The sequence below is a fragment of the Clarias gariepinus genome, chromosome 26, assembly GCF_024256425.1.
Source record: "Clarias gariepinus isolate MV-2021 ecotype Netherlands chromosome 26, CGAR_prim_01v2, whole genome shotgun sequence".
In the NCBI taxonomy this organism is placed as follows: domain Eukaryota; kingdom Metazoa; phylum Chordata; class Actinopteri; order Siluriformes; family Clariidae; genus Clarias; species Clarias gariepinus.
Genome location: NC_071125.1, coordinates 8,899,252 through 8,920,817, shown reverse-complemented (window position 1 = coordinate 8,920,817; position 21,566 = coordinate 8,899,252). Strand labels below are relative to the sequence as shown.

Here is a 21,566-nt window from a genome sequence, read left to right as displayed (position 1 = left end):
GATAGAGGTGTTCAGGACCAGGTGAGTTCATTAGAGATATAGACTCAGAGGAACTTAAAGCTGAGTGCCTGTTTAACAGCAGCTTCTTGGGCATAAATGAGAGTGTGAGAGTCATTTAAAGCTGAAAAGAGCTAATTTATTTACTATCTCATTTTCATAATATTTTAAATCCACATTGAGTAACTAGCATCCAAAATATACAGCATACTCTGCTTTCCTTCCACCAGGCTTTCCTTCCACCAGGATTCCACCCAAAACCATGATAGAAGGTGCATTGACTGGGCTGCCTGCCACTAAGTGTAAATGAGTGTGAATGTACAGTACATGAGCACAGTGTTCCTGTAATGGCCCGATGTTGCCTCTAATTTGTACTGTTGCACACTGCTCCTGAGATAGACCCTGAGCATGACCAGGATGGGTCATGTATAAGTATGTATTTTACAGTAAACTGCTTATCTGAAACATTACATTGACACATTTGTTGGTTTATGCTATATAACATACAATATTACAAAATATATAATTACATAGCACTTTGTGGTCACCTGTTCCAATGTTAAAGTTTTCATCTTTATACTACTTCTGCTTTGATCTTTTAGAACTCATATTCACAACACACTCATACCGAATATGAGTCTTCAAAGTACTGAATATAAAGAGGAATACTTCACACATTATTCCCAGTAAAGTGTAGGTTCCCGTTGTGCCCATTATTGGTTGTATAATTCCGATATCTGGTCTCACTCAAATGGGTTCTTTTTGACTCGTTCCTCTTAAGGTTCTTTCATTCAAAGTGTTTCACAATATAATGTCTATGTCTATTGTTTAATAAAAACGAAACACATACAATGTCCTTAGTGATGTCATAAGTTACGGTATTTTGAGTAAGCAGATAAGATTAACTATGAATCACACTTGTTACGGTTGAGATTCAGTTTCATAATGCAATGTCATTGTTTACTTCTGTATGTGCAGTTAAATATTGCATAACAGAATATTCAAAATGGTGAATTTAATGAAAATCAAATATAAAGTCTAAAAAGTATGATAGATTAAGCAAATGATCATACCGCAGCAAATGACTGAGTTTTAAGGGCAGTTCAAGTTGGTTTTGTGGTGAGTGAAGCTGATAATTATGTTTGTATAATTATGTTATGTATTTCATATGATATTTAGACAAATGCCACGTTTTTGTCTTTTGCCACTTGGAGTGAATGAAAGTGTAATAATACAAAAATACATATTCTCAATTACAAATATAGGATACCATCTGCTGGTTTATTTTTTACTGATGGGCTTGATGTGTGTTTGCCAGCTAGCATCACTGTTACAATGCAACACATGTGCTTTGAGTAAAGTGTGATTAAACGTAGACACGCAAACCAAATGTTGCACATTTATCACACTGTGTGGGTGATAGCAGCTATTCTGTTAATTAAATGTATGAAACAACAAACAGCTCAGTTTTTATAGAGTTTATTTAGCAGGTAAGGGGCATTAAAGGTATGTAGCAGCATTACTGGGAAGGGTTGATGGGTATGCCAGGAAGAAAAGCTGGGGCCAGGCAAGACCTCTTCTATCACATGGTTAGCTCCTGAAGATAGATAAAGGAAAAACCCAATGTTATACTGTGGAATAGGAAGGAGCGCACATTTCCTGTACAATTATACTTTTCTGTGACAGTGCTGTATTTATAGTCACATGACTATATTTATAAGAAGATTTATAGTGACATAGAAGAACATATAAAGTAAAAAGGCTGTTGCTTTACCATAATAGCATTGACAATATCGTTCTTGTTGTGACGTAGTGCGCGGACAGCTTTAGCCCGAGCCACGTTAGCCTGTGCCATTACCAGCTCTATATCTCTCTGTTCCAGTCCACTGTCATCCACCTGATAAAGAGAAATTGAATTTATGTGCATTTTTAACAAGTGGAGACATAAATCGGAGACAATGTTGCATCAAATTACAGTAGGTTACATATAAAGGTGAAAGGCCGCGCCAACAAGATGGTAGCTGCTTTTACATAAAACCAATTATATTAAAATGAACTCCATCAAAGCCAAGTGACTAGGGAGTGATTATAAACACAGTATCAACTCACTACCTCCTCCTCTTCCTCACTCTCCTCTTTTATGGTGAGGCTAGGCATAGTGTCGGGGGTCAAAGGGGAGGGATCCAGGGGAACCTTAAATTTCTCTGCTGCAGCCTTGTGCACTTGCTGTGACAGGTCCTCAATCTGCAACAGAGGCAATGGAAGAATGTTTTCAAGAATCAACATGGTTTCTTTAGCATATCTTCTGTTGTTGTTTTAAACTAATGACATGTATTTAAATTAGATTATTCAACCAAAGGCTGTTCATTGGGCCTTAAGCTTACAAGAGCTTCCTTAGACTTTCAGAGAGTTTCATGAAATTAGTCGGCAGATGTCGATGACAAAGACTGAATGTTCGATGATTTAAAAGTATGCATTTATCCTCCCTGTCATGGCATATTTAAAATATCTGTTAATCATTTGTGATGCATGATTACTAAACGACGTGTAATTTGTAATTGGTAAATGTCATCATTTAGTCATTAAACTTTATGCAACTCGACTGTCACAAATTTAATTTGAATTACCTTGAACCTAAAATTACAATATCTGCCACTGAAAGTAATTTGTAAAAATGACAAAAAGTTAATCGAAATGCTAACCTTGGCCTCCCCGAAGACTATGTAGATATCTGATGCAGGGCTTTTAAAGACATCTGGGCGGGTAATAACAAAAAGGATATTCTTGGACTTCCGGATGGTAATCCGCGTAACTCCGTGAATCTGTTTTAAGCCAAGCTTAGACATAGCCTTGAAAACACCCCCACCAAAAGGAAAAAAAAAATTCAACAACAAATCAACAAGAAAAGGCGTAATTGTCTAAGAAATTGTGATACGGGGCATTACATACCTTCCGTGCCTTTTTCTCACTTCGACTCTGCTTAGTTTTGCTTACTGACTCATCAGCTGAATGTGATATCTAAGAGAGATTAAACAAGGTTAGCAAAACTTAGCTTGTATTTTAAAGTGAAACTTGGCTTTTCTACATAAAAACGTATTACACACGTACTTGTGGGTCCGAGGGTTTCAAGAGGCTTCTGTTTGGCTCTTCCAGCTCTGGAATTGACCCATCACTGTCCGTGTCATTACATGAGCCCACTTTATGAGTGAAAAACAGAGACAGAGACAATCAATTTGGAATGAGTGCCTTATACTATTAAAGTTAGGCATATTAGGAATTATTATGAAAATAGTGAACATACTGGTATTTTTTAAGGAGAGATCCACTTCCTTAGAGTCCTTTGTCCTGTAGTTGTTTGAACACCCATCCTGGTAATCAGTGTGTTTATCACTTGGATTTTGTCTTGCTTGCACTGGGAAATTTAGTGCAGTTGTGATGCATGGCAATATCTCTCTTTCACTGCTCAAGCTTGATTTTCTGTGAGCTGGACTACTGTCTCTGAGTCCTACACATCGAGTGGGGCAGGCTTGGGGACTTTTAGGTGGTTCTAGCCTGTGTTCCCTGCATACTGCTTCAAAGAACCAAAAATGCATACATTTTTAATAGTGACCAAGTATAAGCAAAAATTAATTTGGCTTGAGATCACTTAATTTAATAAACAGTAGCACAGTTAAAAACGGTAATTTGAAATACAACACACCTTTGGGTTTCTCTTGTCTGCAGGTCTTTGACTTTAAGCCTGGTGGCTCATTTACATTTTTATGTGTATCCTGTATTGGAAGTGAGACAGGTAATTCTTCCTCAGATTCAACATCCGACTGCTCTATATCTATCATTTGGAGGGGGCTCTGTGATTCAAGTTGCTGCAGTTCATCATTAAGCGTTGTTTCTGTATGGGGGAGGGGACTGTGCATTTGAGGACTGTTAAATGAAGACTGGGACTCTTGTATAGGTGCTGGAAGGTCCTCCTCCAACAAATCCGTGGATGAAGAAGAAGTGGAATGTCTGTTGAGGTCCAAAGTTAAGGAAGCTCTGACATCGTTATCACTGGCATCTTGTGTGCTTTGGTGTGATCTCAGCCCTTCTGTGGTGCCATGATTAAGAGATTCATTCTGATCTGAATTGTGGACACTATTTGTGTCAGTAGAATCTTTTGATTCTGTCAAATTCGGGGTTCTCTCAGCAGTACTGGAGATCAAAACTGCAGGGTGGATTTCGCTTTGAACTAGAGTTTGATGATTCTTGTTTTTCTCTTCTCTAGCATCATTTGTATGTATTTGCTGTTGAGTTTCTGGAGTATATTTGTTACTCTGAAAAACTGCAGCATTTGCAGATGTTTGAATGATTTCCGTCTCAGGTTCATGGTCTTTAATTTTAATGTCTTCCTTTTTCTCTAAGGCAGCAATCGTTTCGCTGTTATCAACGGTGACAGGCTCCTTTGGTTGAGTTTCTGAAGTATATTTGTTATGCTGAAAAACTGCAGCATTTGCAGATGTTTGAATGATTTCCGTCTCAGGTTCACGGTCTTTAATTTTAATGTCTTCCTTTTTCTCTAAGGCAGCAATCGTTTCACTGTTATCAACGGTGACAGGCTCCTTTGGTTGAGTTTCTGGAGTATATTTGTTATGCTGAAAAACTGCATCATTTACAGATGTTTGAATTATTCCCGTCTCAGGTTCACGGTCTTTAATTTTAATGTCTTCCTTTTTCTCTAAGGCAGCAATCGTTTCACTGTTATCAACGGTGACAGGCTCCTTTGGTTGAGTTTCTGGAGTATATTTGTTATGCTGAAAAACTGCATCATTTACAGATGTTTGAATTATTCCCGTCTCAGGTTCATGGTCTTCAATATTTATGTCTTCCTTTTTCTCCAATCCAGCAATCTTTTTGCTGTTGTCAAAGGTGACAGGTTCCTTTGGTATCATACTAGCAGAAACAGTTTCTCCCCTTTCACACACAATAGTGGCATTCAGTTCTGTTTTTTTAGTTTCAGTGGTAATTGATATCTGTGAGACATCAGTCTCCTCTTTGCTCAGTTCAAAAACATTAGCATTCTCTCTGGATGTTTCACTTGCCTCCTCTTTCGGATTGGTTTCCAGGACCTCCTCATTGTCTTTTTCCGTAAAAGTAATACACATACTACTTTCAGTCTTTGGTTCAATTTGTTCATAAGCCACTTGATTACCAGAATTCGCCTGATTTTCATCAGTCTTTGTAAAGTTAGACTGTAATTGTTTGGTATCAAGATTTGGTGCTCCAGCTGTAATCCGTTTAGTAGAGCAAGCAGCTGATTCTTTATGTATTAGCAATTTCTCAGAGGAGGAAATATTAAGTTTTGATACAGTTGATTTCTTTTTATGGTCAAAGTTGCCAAATGACCCTCCTTTTAGATTAAATACAGGCTTGTTCTCTAAGCCTACTGAATTAGTATTTACCAAACATGTTTGCTTAGAAGTAACACTAATTTCTATGTCACTTTGTTTGTCGGTTGTGTTATTTGTTGTCTTGCTTCCACAGAGATCATTTTCCTTGTACAAAATGGTAGAACTTGAAATCAGTGCTTCATTAGATTTCTGAGTTGGTTCCAGGACTTCGGACCCCTGTTTAGGCAAAATGTCAGAGCTTGCATCTCCGTATTGTTTTGGTGAGGATTCCCCAGGAATGTTAAACTCTGTGTCAGTGGTCTGGTCTTTCTCATCTTTCCCCTTTTGTGAAAGGATATTTAATGGCATACATGTTGATTGTGCAACTGGGATACTGAGAGGACAGCTCTTTTCTGGGTTATTCCATGTGGTTTCCTGAATATGTTCTGGATGGCATTGTATAAGTGCATTATTATCTGGATTCTGTAAGTTGTTTGCATCATCCTCACCTCCTCCTGCCTCTGAAAGGTCCTCAATGGATTTCCAAGTGGACAAATTCGACTCCAGCATACCAGCCTCATTATTTGCCATCTTTTCTGGCAAGTCACAGTAGATATTGTTGTCCTCAAGGTCACCCATAAGATTATCTCGAGCCGAAATGTTGGGAGTTACAGATTGCCCCTTATTGTGCATTAATCCAGGTATCTCACATACCAGCAAAGTATCTGGCCTAAAGTCACAACATGCATCTAAAGACAAAGGCTCTTCTGGAGCCCAATGTTCAGAAGAAACATTCTTTTCTGTCATGCTACTTTGTGAATTCTCCTTCTTTGGTGAGATGGCAAGCATGCCGTAAGTAGAAGAGGACATATTTAGAGAGCCAACAGTTATATCATTTGTGGTGGGTTGATTTTCAGTCAGGTTGTCTTGGTCAAGGGATTGTTCAGTTGGGGAAATATCAGCAGGAGTCAGGTTATCTGGTACTTCAGACAGTTCGGGATAGGCACAAACCGGTATGTTTGTGGGGCTACAATCATCTTTAGGATAGGACAACAAAGGCACTCCCTTGTTGAGATCATTGGTTGCTGTCTCATCAAGCTGGAGTGAGGTATTCATGAATTCAGAGTTATTTCCATTTTTCTGATCTAGATCTTTATCATCCTGAATATTTATCTTATTATCTATGCCTGCTGCGGTGGCACCAAGCACACAAAGGACTGGTTTACTGTATTTTTCTGATAATTTACCTAGTTCTTCTGAGCTTGTCTGTTTTTCTGACCCTTGAATGTTTGCACAGACACTTTGTTGAGACACTTCACAGGATGCATTGTTGGTTTCTTCTGCATTTTCAATGTCCGTGCTCTGCTTGCTCTCTTCGTTTTGTTTCTCAATATCACTTGAAAAAACTAGTCCCTTTGCAGATTCTGCCATTGGATTAGGTGTGCTTATGTCTTCAGCATGTTCTGTGCAAACTGATATATGCTGCTGAGCTAATGCATTTGATGGTCCAGAAGATCCAGAAGAAATCTCCATTTCACTCTCACTTCCAGAAGATTCTGGTCGTGCATGGGTTACTGACTGCACATGATCATCTTGTGCAGGAAATTGCTGGGCAAGCTCAGCATGTCTCTCTGTGCTGTACAATTGGTCATCTTCATCTCCATTACAAGAGGTGGAATCAATTGACTCCTCTGTATCATCCTGATAAGCAAATGATTCATCTACTCCATCATTAATTGAGTTCTCAGAAAGTGAATTAAGAAAAGAGGCAGAGGTATCCTCTTCATTTGTATCGTCAACACCCCTTGCTCCAATCTTTATGGCTTCAACTTGCTGTTCCACATCACTGTCATCAATGTCCACATCCTCATCCTCATCATCATATTCATCCACATCCCCCTCTTCTTCTCCAGCAGCATATGCATCAACATCATTTTCTGGCTCATCGTCTGTAGGGAATAATGTTATTTCCATCGAATCTGCCTGGAATATCAAGCTGGCATGGACTGGTAGCATTGATGCAGGAATCATCCCCTCTCCACCAGATCCATCATCCCTGGAGTATCCATGAAAGAACAAGGCAGAAGATCCCATCTCACTATACAAACTGTTATTATCAGTGTCTGAAATCTCTGATGAACAAGTAGCAGGGGTTAGACTGCCTGTCTCGAGAGTAGTTGAAGCTGCTGCCTGCTGATGACTTAAAGGAGAAGAACATGCCAGATCTGAAGGAAAGTCTTCTTCAAGACTTAAAGGGGCATCATGCCTGGCAAAGTGCTCTGAGATACAGTAATTAAAGTCCAGCTCTAGCTCCTGATCTTGATTATCCAAAGCCTGTGATATATCAGTGACTCCTGGAATTTCTGTCTGGACCAAGGTGGTCTCAGCTCCCTCTTCCTCATGGTTTGTGTCTGTGGTTCTACCACTGCTGCTTCTGTGTGGGGATACGTTCTCTGTTACCCAGTGAGGCCGACAAGTCTCTCTCTTTATCTTTTCCTCCTCATGTTCCTCACTCTCGGGCAACTCTGGCATGACAGGTTTACACAGACAATGCTCCCTTTCAGCCACAAGTCTGTCATCTCCCAGCTCATCACCAATCTCAGAAAGAGAGCCCACATAGCAAGCAGGGACCTCTTGCAATTCAGCTTCAGCAGTTAGATTAGGTGAGCAGGAGTGAGACGTGCCAGAATTATAGGAGGAGTTCCAACTGCCACCCTCAGCAGTGATGTAGGATCCAGATGGAGAAGTGGGAGGAGAGCACAGATCAGACTCATCTGTTGGTGAACCAGGACCTGTGCTTGGACTGCTTGGTTGCCATTGTTGCTTAAGATGTGAGCAGTAGGCCATCTTAATCGGTGTGGAAGGGGCTGTGTAATAACGATCTGGGTCCAGTCCAGGAAGAACACCAATTTTCTGAGGATCAACTGGACAGGAGGGCTCAGAGAAGGACAAGGAAGGCACTTCACCCTGAGATAGAAACTGTGTGTCTTCTTCATCATTAGGGAAAAAGGTACTGCTTTCAGTCAGCCCAGTATCTGCTGATTTGGTTTCTAGAATCGGGCATTCTAGTAGCTGTTCTACAATTCTCCCTTGTTCAGGAGTTGGGGTCAAAGTCTTTACCTGGTCAGAGTTTTCAGTCTCTTGACCAGTATCAAGCATAAGTTTTTCCTCTGCTGTAATATGTTTTTCCACAAGAAGTGTGGTATCTGAGTGAGGGGGTTCTGAACTGGATAATTCTTTACTTGTCTTTTTGTCACCAATCTGTGTCTCCATGTTCTTGAGTAATGCTTCTTGTCCCATTACAACCCTTGCATCCATGGACTCAGGCTCTTGGTAGTCACTCTCAACTTCAGCTCCAGTTAATACTTTAATCCTCTCCATTTTCACTGGCCCCCGTCTGCATCCACCTTTACCAAACCGCCCAGTTAGCCTGCCTACTGTGCGTCCATCCGATTCGAAACTGGCACCCTCAGGCTGAGGTCGAGCAGAAGTGTTTGGTTTAGACATGACCAAACGTGGTCCAAATGGAGAGGTACATTGTGGGGAGAGCTTAGGTGGAGTGCTTGGAGATGGACTGGAGGCACTGTCAGTTGGAGTTGAGGCTGTGGAGCTTGATGCTTGCCTGGATAAATCTGAAAAAGAAATTTAGAAAACATGTAAGAAACAATTTAAATAATAAAATCATAAAATATTTCTTTGCATTGTGCCTGCAGTTGATGTTTTTTTAATTGTGCTTTTAATGGGTTTCTTATATTTTAAATCACTACTAAGCACATTTATTTATTGGATAATATTGGAATTACAGCAATATTGAAATTACAGCAAGCCTACTTCAGGAAAAGAGTAACCTTTAAGTGAACTACTTGTGGTCTTGTACGTTCTTATCACTTCCAGATGCTGCTGACATACATGCATAGTCATTAATGCCACCAAATGTCACATAAAATATTCAGTATATTACTTGGAAAGGTCATTTACACTGAAACAGTTTGGCTGGAGTATTTTGGGTAGCATTTAATGAACAAAACAGAAAAGTAAATTGCAATATTCTGTGGATTTACAGTTTCTTCTTTTATCATTTAGCCTGTGAATTTACACAGGCTAAATACATTTACCCCATCTCAATAAATTCTAAACATCCTACAAGCACTGAACCAAGTATGAAATATTGCACTTAAATAGTGATAGTAAAATGGTACTTGATTTAGATTTGAATAAATAGTTTTTATCTAAACAAACGAATAAAAAAAGTTTGACACTTCAACATAAGTCACATTACTTGAATTTGAAAATGGCTTTGGCAAGCATCAAGACCCATATTTTTTAATTAAATAAAAAAGATGAAACTATTTTATCAGTTGAATAGTGAAGTAACATTGATAAACACTTTCTTTTTTTATTATTCTGGTTGAGCATGTAAGAGTCTTCCTTTGAATTTGTCTTCCAGATCAACTTTGGAGAGAGAATTTCCAAAGAAGGCTATTTGAAATATCTCATGATGATAGATGGAAAGAGAGAGAGAGAGAGAGAGAGAGAGAGAGAGAGAGAGTAGTGATGTTATAAGGAGCTTGGTTAAATAGTGAGAAGCAGCAATTTCATTGGCTCTTGACTAACAGTTTCTTTCTAAGTCATTTTCTATTCTGCCTGCAAGGCAAACTTAGACTGACAGCACTGACAGTAAGAGGAGGAATCTAATTTACTGTCAGCAGAATAGTGATGCAGGTTCAACCACACACACCTACACACACACACACACACACGCACATAGTCATATGTACTATATACAGTTTATACAGTATACTGTATATACAAATGAAAAAAAACAAAAAACAGCCAAGTGGCTTAGTGAAGTGTTGGGACACCACAAGACTTCAACACAGCTTTAATGCACAATGGCAAGAACTATACTCTTATGAGAGAGGCAACCTTACTGTATAACTATACTAGAACTATATTCTTATGGTGGTGGTAGTAAGCACTATCTAATAAAATGTGCCAAAATATTTTATAAATGTTCAGCTGGTTTGAAATATGGTGAAGGTGAAGGTATTGTAATATTTTAAAAAAATAAAAATAAAATAAAAACATTATTTTTGAATGTATTGTTTATATGCAAACAGGCTGTACGTCATACACAATCGCTGATTATTTAAGTAAAGTAATGTTTAAATGTCAGATCTTTGGCTTCATTGGTCCACCGGGCATTTCAGTAGTCAGCACTGTATAAGGGTCTGCAGAAACCTAGATGATTGCACCATATATACAGTACATGGTAGACAGATATGTATCACTTGGCGTCTAACAATCGTTAACTAGCATGAGTGAAAGGAGGTAAGTATGGTCCGCAGCAGTGGAAAGAGGAGAGGACAGTTGCCTGCCAAAACCACCTACAAAACCAACGGAAGCACTTTCAGCAAGAAAACACATCTGATAACATTATATATATATATGTGTGTCTGAATTGCCTCTGAACCATCCTTGTTGTTTTGTTCACACAGGCTAAAAAGCTAACTAGCTTTTAACACAAGGCTTTTTAACACAAATCCTCCCCCCAACTCCTGATCAAGGGCACTACTTGGTGTATTGAACAAGGGATTGTACACAATACATAGCACACTAACTTTCCATTTTACGCTATTTAGGGCTCAACCCCGAAACCCCAGAAGTTAGCTTTCCCTTCGTTTGTCATAACCTATGTTTACAGACATTGATTACATATAATAAGACAATATCACATGAGAGAGAGTTCTGTTGTACTAAATATCAGCACAGCTGTGATGCCTTCAGCACTCAGGCTGCCCTCTCGTGCCTATGACCGCATCACACAAACAGTTTAGTGGTATTTAGTAAAACAGCCAAATCTTTTGTGGGATCCATCATGCATCTTGAAACCTCTATAGTCCAACTAGGGACTGTGGTTCTATAGTCCAACTAGGGACTGTGATTCACAAAGTTTGGGAATGCCAGGTAGCCAAATCGGCATGTTTTTGGACTGTTGGAGGAAACCGGAGTACCCAGAGGAAACCCACCAAGCCCCGGGAAAACATGTGAACTCCATGTACACAGACCCCTAACTACTAAGCCACCATGCCGCCATCCTCTTGTTGTATATTGTTTAATTATATGTCCTTAATGTCTGTAAAAATAGATGACATTGTATCTATTATGTACAGAACCATTTTTGCTATAGTGGGAACTACAGACTAGCAGGCTAGTCTAAACTGAAGATTAAAGGCTGTATATACAGTAGTTTCGATATATGCTTTTTTTTCTTGAATAAGGAACACTGGGACACCAAGAGGACAAGAAAAAGCATGGATGAAAACAAATACTTATGAATAACTATGTGTTCTTTCATATACCAACATTATTTTGAGCTGGTCTTTTTGTATGGATATGTAGTTGCTTTTTGTTTCTCCCAGTGTGTATGTGTTTTTTTTTTTTTTTTTTCAGGAAGATAGTGCGTTAGCTCTGTCATATTTATACGTATGTTTTGCTGTGGGTGGTTTGTTGTGCTTAGTCATGAGGCGAAATGATTACATCACCGTATCGCACCCGTTGCACACAGAGCAACTGTTATGGGGTGGTATAAAAAAAACAGCACAGTGTTTTTTGGTCAGATTTTGTATGTTTGTGTTTCAGAGAGAGAGCATGAAAGAAAAGACCTTTCACGTTTTTATAAAACTACACGGACAGAACCTAAAATGTGCCAGAAACATGCAAGTCTGCGATACTGAGGGGTGCATTTGCTCCAGGAATACACAAACAGATGCAGCAGTCCCTCTCCCTCTCTCTCTCTCTGCATGCATGACCTCTTTTTTGAATGTCCTTCCCTACCGAATCCCTGCAGTTTACAAAATGGAAAGTGCAGTAGGTGTAAGGCACGCCATAAATGATTACTTCTTATCAGATCAGCAGGCATGAATTTAAACACTGAGTCGGCATTAGGCTTCACGTCATTATCCCCACCCCCAAATCCTTTTGCACCTGCATGCTCTGATATTCACTGCTGCAGTGACTGAGCAATCTGAAATTTCTTGCTTAGTCACATTTGTAGCCGCATTTTGTGCTAGCATCCTCTGGATAGCATGTAACAACCCACTAGATATCAACATTGCTGGTATTACAGATTTCAGCTGAATTACTTGTAAATGTATAATGTGTTACAATGACATGTAACAAGAGTCATAGACAATCATGATCATGTATGAGGAATAGAATAGATAAAGCTTCTATGATGCAGAATGTTAAAAAAGCAGCAAATAAAAAAAATGTTGGCTGGCTTTGAGGAAGCATTTGTTAGCCTTCATCCTTCTGTGTTGTTAGATATCATATGACAAGGAAAAGCTGGCTGTAATCAGACTGTTTCTGCATACTCCCATAATTGACGGCTGGTTGTGAAATTAAGTGCGGGGATAAACTCTAATCTCTATCAGTATCTCAACAAAGAGATTAACTGCATATCAAGAATGTTCTTTCATGCATAAACACACTGGAAACATTGAAAAGCAGTTGCATTATTGTTATATATATATATTTATTCATTTATTTTTATTCTTTAAGTTTGTACATATCCATTAGCTTCATGCTGTTTCCTATGATTGCCAAACATATTAAACAGTAACCCTCTCTTTAAAAAATGTATATAAATAAAATATATATATAAACTTTGATTGAATAATCTTTTTTTTTTTTTTAAAACACATATTTAGAGGGGAAAATATGCTAATGACACATAGATGACTGTATGATTCTATTTCATCTGTAAATTTTCAATATCTGCTTTAAACATGTTACCATAAATACAATAGGCCAATACAGTCCAATACTGCGTACCACTAAAAGATTCAGTGGAGTTATGCAGTACCAGGAAGAGGGCAGAGCAGCTGCCTGCCAAAACCCATGTTCAAAACCAGTCAAGGAAGCACTTACAGTATAAAAAAGCATCTGCTAATTTTATGTCATCTTAAACAACTCTTAATAATAGTTGTTCTTCTAAGTTGTTTCAAACTACCTCTAAAAAGTGCGGTTTTGATCTTTCATTACTGCCAAGTAACACGAGTGTGAGCTTCCACCGACGTGCTGACAGGATCATGACTCACCTCAATGCGTTGTTCACAGCTAACGCAAGCTATAAAGCTAACTAGCTTCTAAGTCAAGGCAGATTCCAAATGCCCTCTCTATTCCCTGAACGAGGGCATGTCTTGCTGTGTGAAACAAGAAATTGTACATCATTCATAATGCACTAGCTTCCCATATTACCCTATTTGGGATTCAACTGCAGAACTGGTAATTGAAGTGGTAATAAGTGGTGGCATAATGCGAAAAAGGATTTACAGAAATTTGAATTTATCTTTGTATATACTGATTGACATGTCCTAAAGTCACCGATAAAGAGATCTATTAGGGTACGGTTTAGGAAAAAAGCAGCAAATTTTTATTTCTGGCTCTTGTCGATCCAAAATGCACTCCAGATTATCTATGGGGATAAAACTGTTTTTTTCACCCCTCCTAAAAAGGACTCTTTTTTTTGCTTTTTTTAGTATAATATGATTAGTTAATGTGCAGTTCAATTTGGTTATAGTAGATGAAAAACGAAATTGGAAAGATTCCCAGAAGAGAAGAGTTTGATAGAAAATGGAAAATACAAAGAAGCTTTATATATTGTTCCTCGTTTTCTAATGATTAATTATTAAAACCATGAGCTCATAGAACTTCGGAAAATGTATAGTGCCATGTGGCAAAAAAAGTATTTAGTCAGCCACCAATTGTGCAAGTTCTCTTATTTAAAAAAGATAAGAGGCCTGTAATTTCCATCATAGGTAAACCTCAACTCTGCGACAAAATAAGAAAAAAAAAAAAATCCAGAAAATCACATTAGAGGATTTTTAAATAATTTATATGCATATTATGGTGGAAAATAAGTATTTGGTCAATACCAAAATTTTAACTCAATACTTTGTTATATACCCTTTGTTGGCAATGACAGAGGTCAAACGTTTTCTGTAAGTCTCCACGAGGTTTTTACACACTGTTGCTGGTATTTTGGCCCATTCCTCCATGTAGATCTCCTCTAGAGCAGTGATGTTTTGGGGCTGTCGCTGGGCAACACGGACTTTCAACTCTCTGCAAAGATTTTCTATGGGATCGAGCTCTGGAGACTGGCGAAGCCACTCCTTCGTTTTGGAGATTATCAGTGGTCTTGTTTGTCTTCCATTTTCTAATAAATGCTCCCACAGTTGATTTCTTCACACCAAGCTGCTTACCTATTGCAGTCTTCTCAGCCTGGTGCAGCTCTACAATTATGTTTTCTGGTGTCCTTTGACAGCTCTTTGGTCTTGGCCATAGTGGAGTTTGGAGTGTGACTGTTTGAGGTTGGGGACAGATGCCATTAATACCGTAATGAACAGAGGACAGAGGAGCCTCTTAAAGAAGAAGTTACAGGTCTGTGGGAGCCAAAATTCTTGCTTGTTTGTAGATGACCAATTACTTATTGTAATACAGAAGGAACTTACCAATTAATTTATTTAAAATCCTACAATGTGATTCTGTCTCTCATAGTTGAGGTATACCCATGATGAAAATTACAGGCCTCTCTCATCTTTTTAAGAGGGAGCACGATTGGTGGCTGACTAAATACGTTTTTGCCCCACTGTGTAACCCCTTGTATAAATCTGTACAAATGTACTGTAGATAGTACATTCATACCAATTCTTTTAACTTTACATTTTTTTGAAGTGCAATTGATACTGAACTTTTATCGCAGAAAAATATCTCTTTCTTCCTATTCTATTTTATCTTTCCATTTTTAGGTCTTGAACAAGTATAGAATAGTCGTATAAGAATTTTACCGCATATCCTACTGTGTATGGTTGTGTACGTGGCAAGTAAAATTTGAATTTGACCTGCTCATCTCATCTACGTTGCTTAGTAGACTAAAGATAGTGGTGACACGCTGGCACACGAGAGATTTTTTTATTAATTACATTTTTTTTTAGGCCAGCTCACCCACTCACACTTCTGTGGTTGTGCTATATAACCTGGCACTCATTAACATGTTTTTAGCAATTGTCATCAAATAGAGCTGCTTTTTATTGCAACATGAGAATTAACAAAAAAATATGTCTCATCAAGTTATATATAGTTATATAACTATATTTTATTTATTACATAAATACATTCCATGTATTTATGTAAATGATCAGAGATGATATAATTTTGCAATATACAATAGCAGTAGCATCGTATACATCAATTCTTTGCTAAATAGAACTCAATCTTTACTATACTTGATCTTACAAACTGTACATCATGTAGACTATAGTATAGGAAATATTTCCCTCGCTAGAACTCTACTACTGCAGCAACAGCATTGCAGAGCTATTTAATAGTGATCCTGGTGTTGTAATGCTCACATTTACCTAAATCATCCAAAAAGCTGGAATTATTTATTTACATCACATTTTTTGAGCAGGCATTTGTCTTGGCCACAGTGGGTCCTCAGTGATGCTGTGTCATGCTCTGGATGTATTACAGCATCTCTTTTGGGACAATGCTGATGCTGTTACAGGGTGCGGCCAATCCAAACCTCTCTCTCTCTCTCTCTCTCTCTCTCACACACACACACAAACACACTCACACACACACATAGACATATACACACACCCTAATTTGTACTGAAAGGAGTCCTTCAGAAAGCATCCAGATCTCCTTCACCCATTCTGTCTCTATCATTTGTCTCTTTCTTTTTTCACATAGCTTATTTGATGTCACATTAAAAGCACACTTTTCAACATTCCAAACTCTCACTTATTCAACGTTAAATTTTGTGCACATTCCTTATATTTATTGCTTTTCTTTCTTTCTATGTTGTGTGTCTCACCTGGTAGTTCTGTGTCCGTGTCCAGTAAGTCTTGTGTATCCCCGGGCATGTTGATCCTCACCCAGCCTCTGACGCACTTGTTAGAAACGGATGACAGGAGCTCAGGAAGCAGCAAATGAGTGCAGGGTATGTTGCTAAGATGCTCTGTTGCTGAGTATTTGTGTGTGTTTGTGTGTGTGTGGGAGAAAGTGGTAGAAAGGCAGAGAGAGAGAGAGGCTGCAGAAGGATGGGTGGAATCTGAGCGAGAGCTGCAGTGCTCTCCCTGATTGCAGCGAGTCCTCAGCCCAACCCCTCTCTCTCTCTCTCTCTCTCTCTCTCTCTATTTCTCTCTCACATACACCCTCCCTTTCCACCTGCGGCCTCAAAACCTCTACGTCCTTCTGTATCGCCCTCTCTCACTCACTCTCTCTATTCACTCACCCTCCCTGTTGTTTTTTCTCCTCCACTTTTTTATTCTTCCACCTCCTCTTCCTCCTCTTTTCTGTTGCTTTATCACTCACCCTTCCACCCCCTTTTGCTCCTTCAAGCAAGTGGATGTTGGAAAATGATGTCAGCAAATTTCTACACTGAGGCTGCTGGATTGCTGGAGGGCACAGAGAAATATCATGGATGTGTTTCCTGTAATAAATAGATGCTTTCTTCCTCGAGTATGGGAGAAAATACCTTTATATTTTTTCTTTTTGATAGTGAAAAATATAAAGGTTTAAATTACTTAATATAGTATAGTAAATAAAATAATATAGTAAATGTAAATATGGTATGATTTGGTTAAATGTATGAGTTTAATTAAAAAAAGAATCACATAAATCAAATATTATGATTGAATATAAATGAATCAACATTTAGAATTCCTGATAAATTGGTCATTATTAAACAAGAACTCACAAGTTGTGTTAAACTAATTAATATTAAACACATCTCAACTACCTTAACAGACTATACTGTACTGTAGATAATTTGTTGTAATAAATGTCTTTAGGTGACTTTGCTTGACTTTTATTACACCAAGCACAACAGCACCATCAGAGTGGTGTGTAAAAACACATACAAAAGTACAGAAGCAAGGCATGGGCTCAGTTTCTTCTAGCTTTTGACTTTATATACAGTTAGTTATCTGATTGGACAAGGACAAGAGTTGATAATGGACGGTAACAGAACTGGGATGTTTAATGCGTCTCAGGTGTTCTACAACTGTTGATTGCAGAATGGGTGAAAGTCAGTCCGTACGGTCCATCATACACTCTCTGAGAAGAGAGCAGTAATCAAAATGTCCCTGATGAGCAAGCCAAGTGCGATGGTGGTAAAGAAAAACTTCCTGAGATGGCAGTGGGAAGAAACCTTGAGAGAAACCAGACTTAACAGGAAACCCATCCTCATTTGGGTGATAAGGGATAGCAGGAATTATTTGCTGTAATACTGTGTGTTAGACTAATATAACAGATGATGTGCTCAAGTTAATATTGCATCCAGTTCGTTCTTGGAGGCTCAGACTGTAGGAAACTGCAGTCCTGAACTATAGAGTGCCTGAGTGTCGTAAGACACTATAAGAATCTATAATCACACCAAGGTCTTTTACTGTTGTATATGATTAAATAGAAAGGCCATCCATAATTATTGTGTGATCAGAAATCTTTTTTCTAGCTGCATGTGGTACCAGTATTTCTGTCATGTCCAGATAAAGCAGAAAGAAGTTAATTAACATCCAGTCTCTTTTGTCCTTTACACATTGCTCACCTTTACAGCTGGTTTTACTCTGTGCATTTGGCTTGCTGAGACATAACTCTGTGTGTCGTCAGCATAACAGTGGAAACTAATACCATGCTTACAAATTAGGTTGCCCAGAGGAAGCAAGTAGAGGAAAAATAGCAGTGGGCCTAAAACCGAACTCTGCGGAACACCAAACTCCACTTGAAAACATGCAGAATAGTCACCATTTAAGTCTACATACTGATAATGATCAATCAAATATGGTCTGAGCCAGGAGAGCGCCCTTCCCATAATTCCTATTACATTTTCTAATCTATAAAGGACAATACTATGATCAATGGTGTTAAAAGCTGCACTAAGGTCAACTAATACAAACAAAGAAATGCAACCCTGATCAGAGGCCAGTAGGAGGTCATTTACTACTTCAACAAGCAATGTCTCTGTGCTGTGATGATGGCTAAATCTTGACTGATACATTTTGTGTGTTGTTCCTATGTGGTTAAATAAATGCTAATTTAAAAGGTTTTGGAACATACCCACTGCTAAGTGAAGAGTGAACTATTTTCATAGACATATGATGTTCCAGCAACACTAAAAGTTTTTTTATTGTTAAAGACGCTTTCTTTCCATGCTATTTGAAATACTAAGAGTTTAGTTTGATGCCATTTACGTTCTAATTTTCACAGTCTAACACTATTTTGGATTTAACCCCTAAATCTTTAGTTGACTCTACAGCGGAATTAGTAGGAGTGGAAATATAAAGAGAAACTTACAAGATTTACAAGACTGTTGACAACCTCCATGTTTTATTCTCATCTCCTTCTGGCTAGATTGTATGTATTATAAGAATTTTAAATTACATTAACCTCAGTTAATTACACTGTCAGTGTCAGTCACCAGCTTCACCAGTCACAGTTGTAGAAGTATATATGTTGGTGGAGCAAAATAACTTGCTAAATAAACAAACATATCATAATCTGTTAATAATATGTGGTGTTTGTGGAACTGTGGTATAAAAGCAATATTACATGAGGGAAGTGCTGCTGTGCTGAATATTAGCACAGCTGTGATAATATTCATAAGCACGAGGGCTTACTGTATATATATACAGTGGTGTGAAAAACTATTCGCCCCCTTCCTGATTTCTTATTCTTTTGCATGTTTCACACTTAAATGTTTCTGATCATCAAAAACAGTTAACTATTAGTCAAAGATAACATAATTGAACACAAAATGCAGTTTTTAAATGAAGGTTTACGTTATTAAGGGAGAAAAAAAAAACTCCAAATCTACATGGCCCTGTGTGAAAAAGTGATTGCCCCCCTTGTTAAAAAATAACTTAACTGTGGTTTATCACACCTGAGTTCAATTTCTGTAGTCACCCCCAGGCCTGATTACTGCCACACCTGTTTCAATCAAGAAATCACTTAAATAAGAGCAGCCTGACACAGAGAAGTAGACCAAAAGCACCTCAAAAGCTAGACATCATGCCAAGATCCAAAGAAATTCAGAAACAAATGAGAACAAAAGTAATTGAGATCTATCAGTCTGGTAAAGGTTATAAAGCCATTTCTAAAGCTTTGGGACTCCAGCGAACCACAGTGAGAGCCATTATCCACAAATGACAAAAACATGGAACAGTGGTGAACCTTCCCAGGAGTAGCCGGCCGACCAAAATTACCCCAAGAGCGCAGAGACAACTCATCCGAGAGGCCACAAAAGACCCCAGGACAACATCTAAAGAACTGCAGGCCTCACTTGCCTCAATTAAGGTCAGTGTTCACGACTCCACCATAAGAAAGAGACTGGGCAAAAATGGCCTGCATGGCAGATTTCCAAGGCGCAAACCACTTTTAAACAAAAAGAACATTAAGGCTTGTCTCAATTTTGCTAAAAACATCTCAATGATTGCCAAGACTTCTGGGAAAATACCTTGTGGACCGACGAGACAAAAGTTGAACTTTTTGGAAGGTGCGTGTCCCGTTACATCTGGCGTAAAAGTAACACAGCATTTCAGAAAAAGAACATCATACCAACAGTAAAATATGGTGGTGGTAGTGTGATGGTCTGGGGTTGTTTTGCTGCTTCAGGACCTGGAAGGCTTGCTGTGATAGATGGAACCATGAATTCTACTGTCTACCAAAAAATCCTGAAGGAGAATGTCCGGCCATCTGTTCGTCAACTCAAGCTGAAGCGATCTTGGGTGCTGCAGCAGGACAATGATCCAAAACACACCAGCAAATCCACCTCTGAATGGCTGAAGAAAAACAAAATGAAGACTTTGGAGTGGCCTAGTCAAAGTCCTGACCTGAATCGTATTGAGATGTTGTGGCATGACCTTAAAAAGGCGGTTCATGCTAGAAAACCCTCAAATAAAGCTGAATTACAACAATTCTGCAAAGATGAGTGGGCCAAAATTCCTCCAGAGCGCTGTAAATGACTCGTTGCAAGTTATCGCAAACGCTTCATTGCAGTTATTGCTGCTAAGGGTGGCCCAACCAGTTATTAGGTTCAGGGGACAATTACTTTTTTCACACAGGGCCATGTAGGTTTGGGTTTTTTTTTCCCTAAATAATAAAAACCATCATTTAAAAACTGCATTTTGTGTTTACTTGTGTTATCTTTGACTAATAGTTAAATGTGTTTGATGATCAAAAACATTTAAGTGTGACAAACATGCAAAAGAATAAGAAATCAGGAAGGGGGCAAATAGTTTTTCACACCACTGTATACTCAGCAAAAAAAGAAACGTCCTTTTTTCAGGACTGTGTATTTCAACAATAATGTTGTAAAAATTTAAATAACTTTACAGATCTTCATTGTAAAGGGTTTAAACATTGTTTTTTCATGCATGTTCAATTAACCATAAACAATTAATTAACATGCACCTGTGGAATGGTCGTTAAGACCTTAACAGCTTACAGAAAGTAGGCATTAAGGTCACAGTTCTAAAAACTCAGGACACTAAAGAGACTTGTCTACCGACTGTGAAAAACACCCAAAGAAAGATGCCCAGGGTCCCTGCTCATCTGCGTGAACGTGCATTAGGCATGCTGCAGGGAGGCATGAGGACGGCTGATGTGGCTGGGGCAATAAATTGCCATGTCCGCACTATGAGATGCCTAAGACAAGCGCTACAGGGAGACAGGAAAGACAGCTGATCATCCTCGCGGTCCAAGACCACGTGTAACAACACCTGCACAGGATCGGTACATCCGAATATCACACCTGCGTGACAGGTACAGGATGGTCACAACAACTGCCCGAGTCACACCAGGAACACACAATCCCTCCATCAGTGCTCAGACTGTCCGCAATAGGCAGTCCATGAGGAGGAGATGCACTGCAGTACTTCAAGCAGCTGGTGGCCACACAGATACTGACTGGTACTTTTGATTTTGAGCCTCTCTTCATTCAGGGACACATTGTGAAATATTTATAGTTTATGTCTTATGGTGTTGACTCTTTTAGTGTTCATACAAATATTTACACATTAAGTTTACTGAAAGTAAAAACAGTTGAAAATCAGAGGACGTTTCTTTTTTTGCTGAGTATATATATATGAATGAAATAAGTAAGTTCGCTTTGATAGTACTTATAATGTATGAGAACTAACA

General features: G+C 38.6%; 1 protein-coding gene across 3 annotated transcripts; it reads right to left on the bottom strand.

Annotated features, from left to right (window-relative positions):
• Positions 1–1,460: 1,460 nt before the first annotated feature.
• Positions 1,461–16,499, bottom strand: nacad (NAC alpha domain containing). 3 transcript variants are annotated; one of them, XM_053487760.1, is made up of 9 exons: positions 16,243–16,499; positions 3,698–8,992; positions 3,299–3,568; positions 3,106–3,194; positions 2,947–3,015; positions 2,700–2,846; positions 2,107–2,241; positions 1,772–1,894; positions 1,461–1,594 (listed from the first exon to the last, which is right to left on the bottom strand). In XM_053487760.1, exons 1-9 carry the CDS (start codon positions 16,289–16,291, stop codon positions 1,580–1,582), a joined length of 6,192 nt encoding a protein of 2,063 aa, XP_053343735.1. In that variant the 5' UTR covers positions 16,292–16,499; the 3' UTR covers positions 1,461–1,579. The 3 variants fall into 3 exon arrangements, with proteins under 3 accessions (XP_053343735.1, XP_053343737.1, XP_053343736.1); XM_053487762.1 differs by having other exon boundaries at positions 3,299–3,565; XM_053487761.1 differs by having other exon boundaries at positions 2,110–2,241; positions 16,243–16,498.
• Between the last annotated feature and the right edge of the window lie 5,067 nt (positions 16,500–21,566).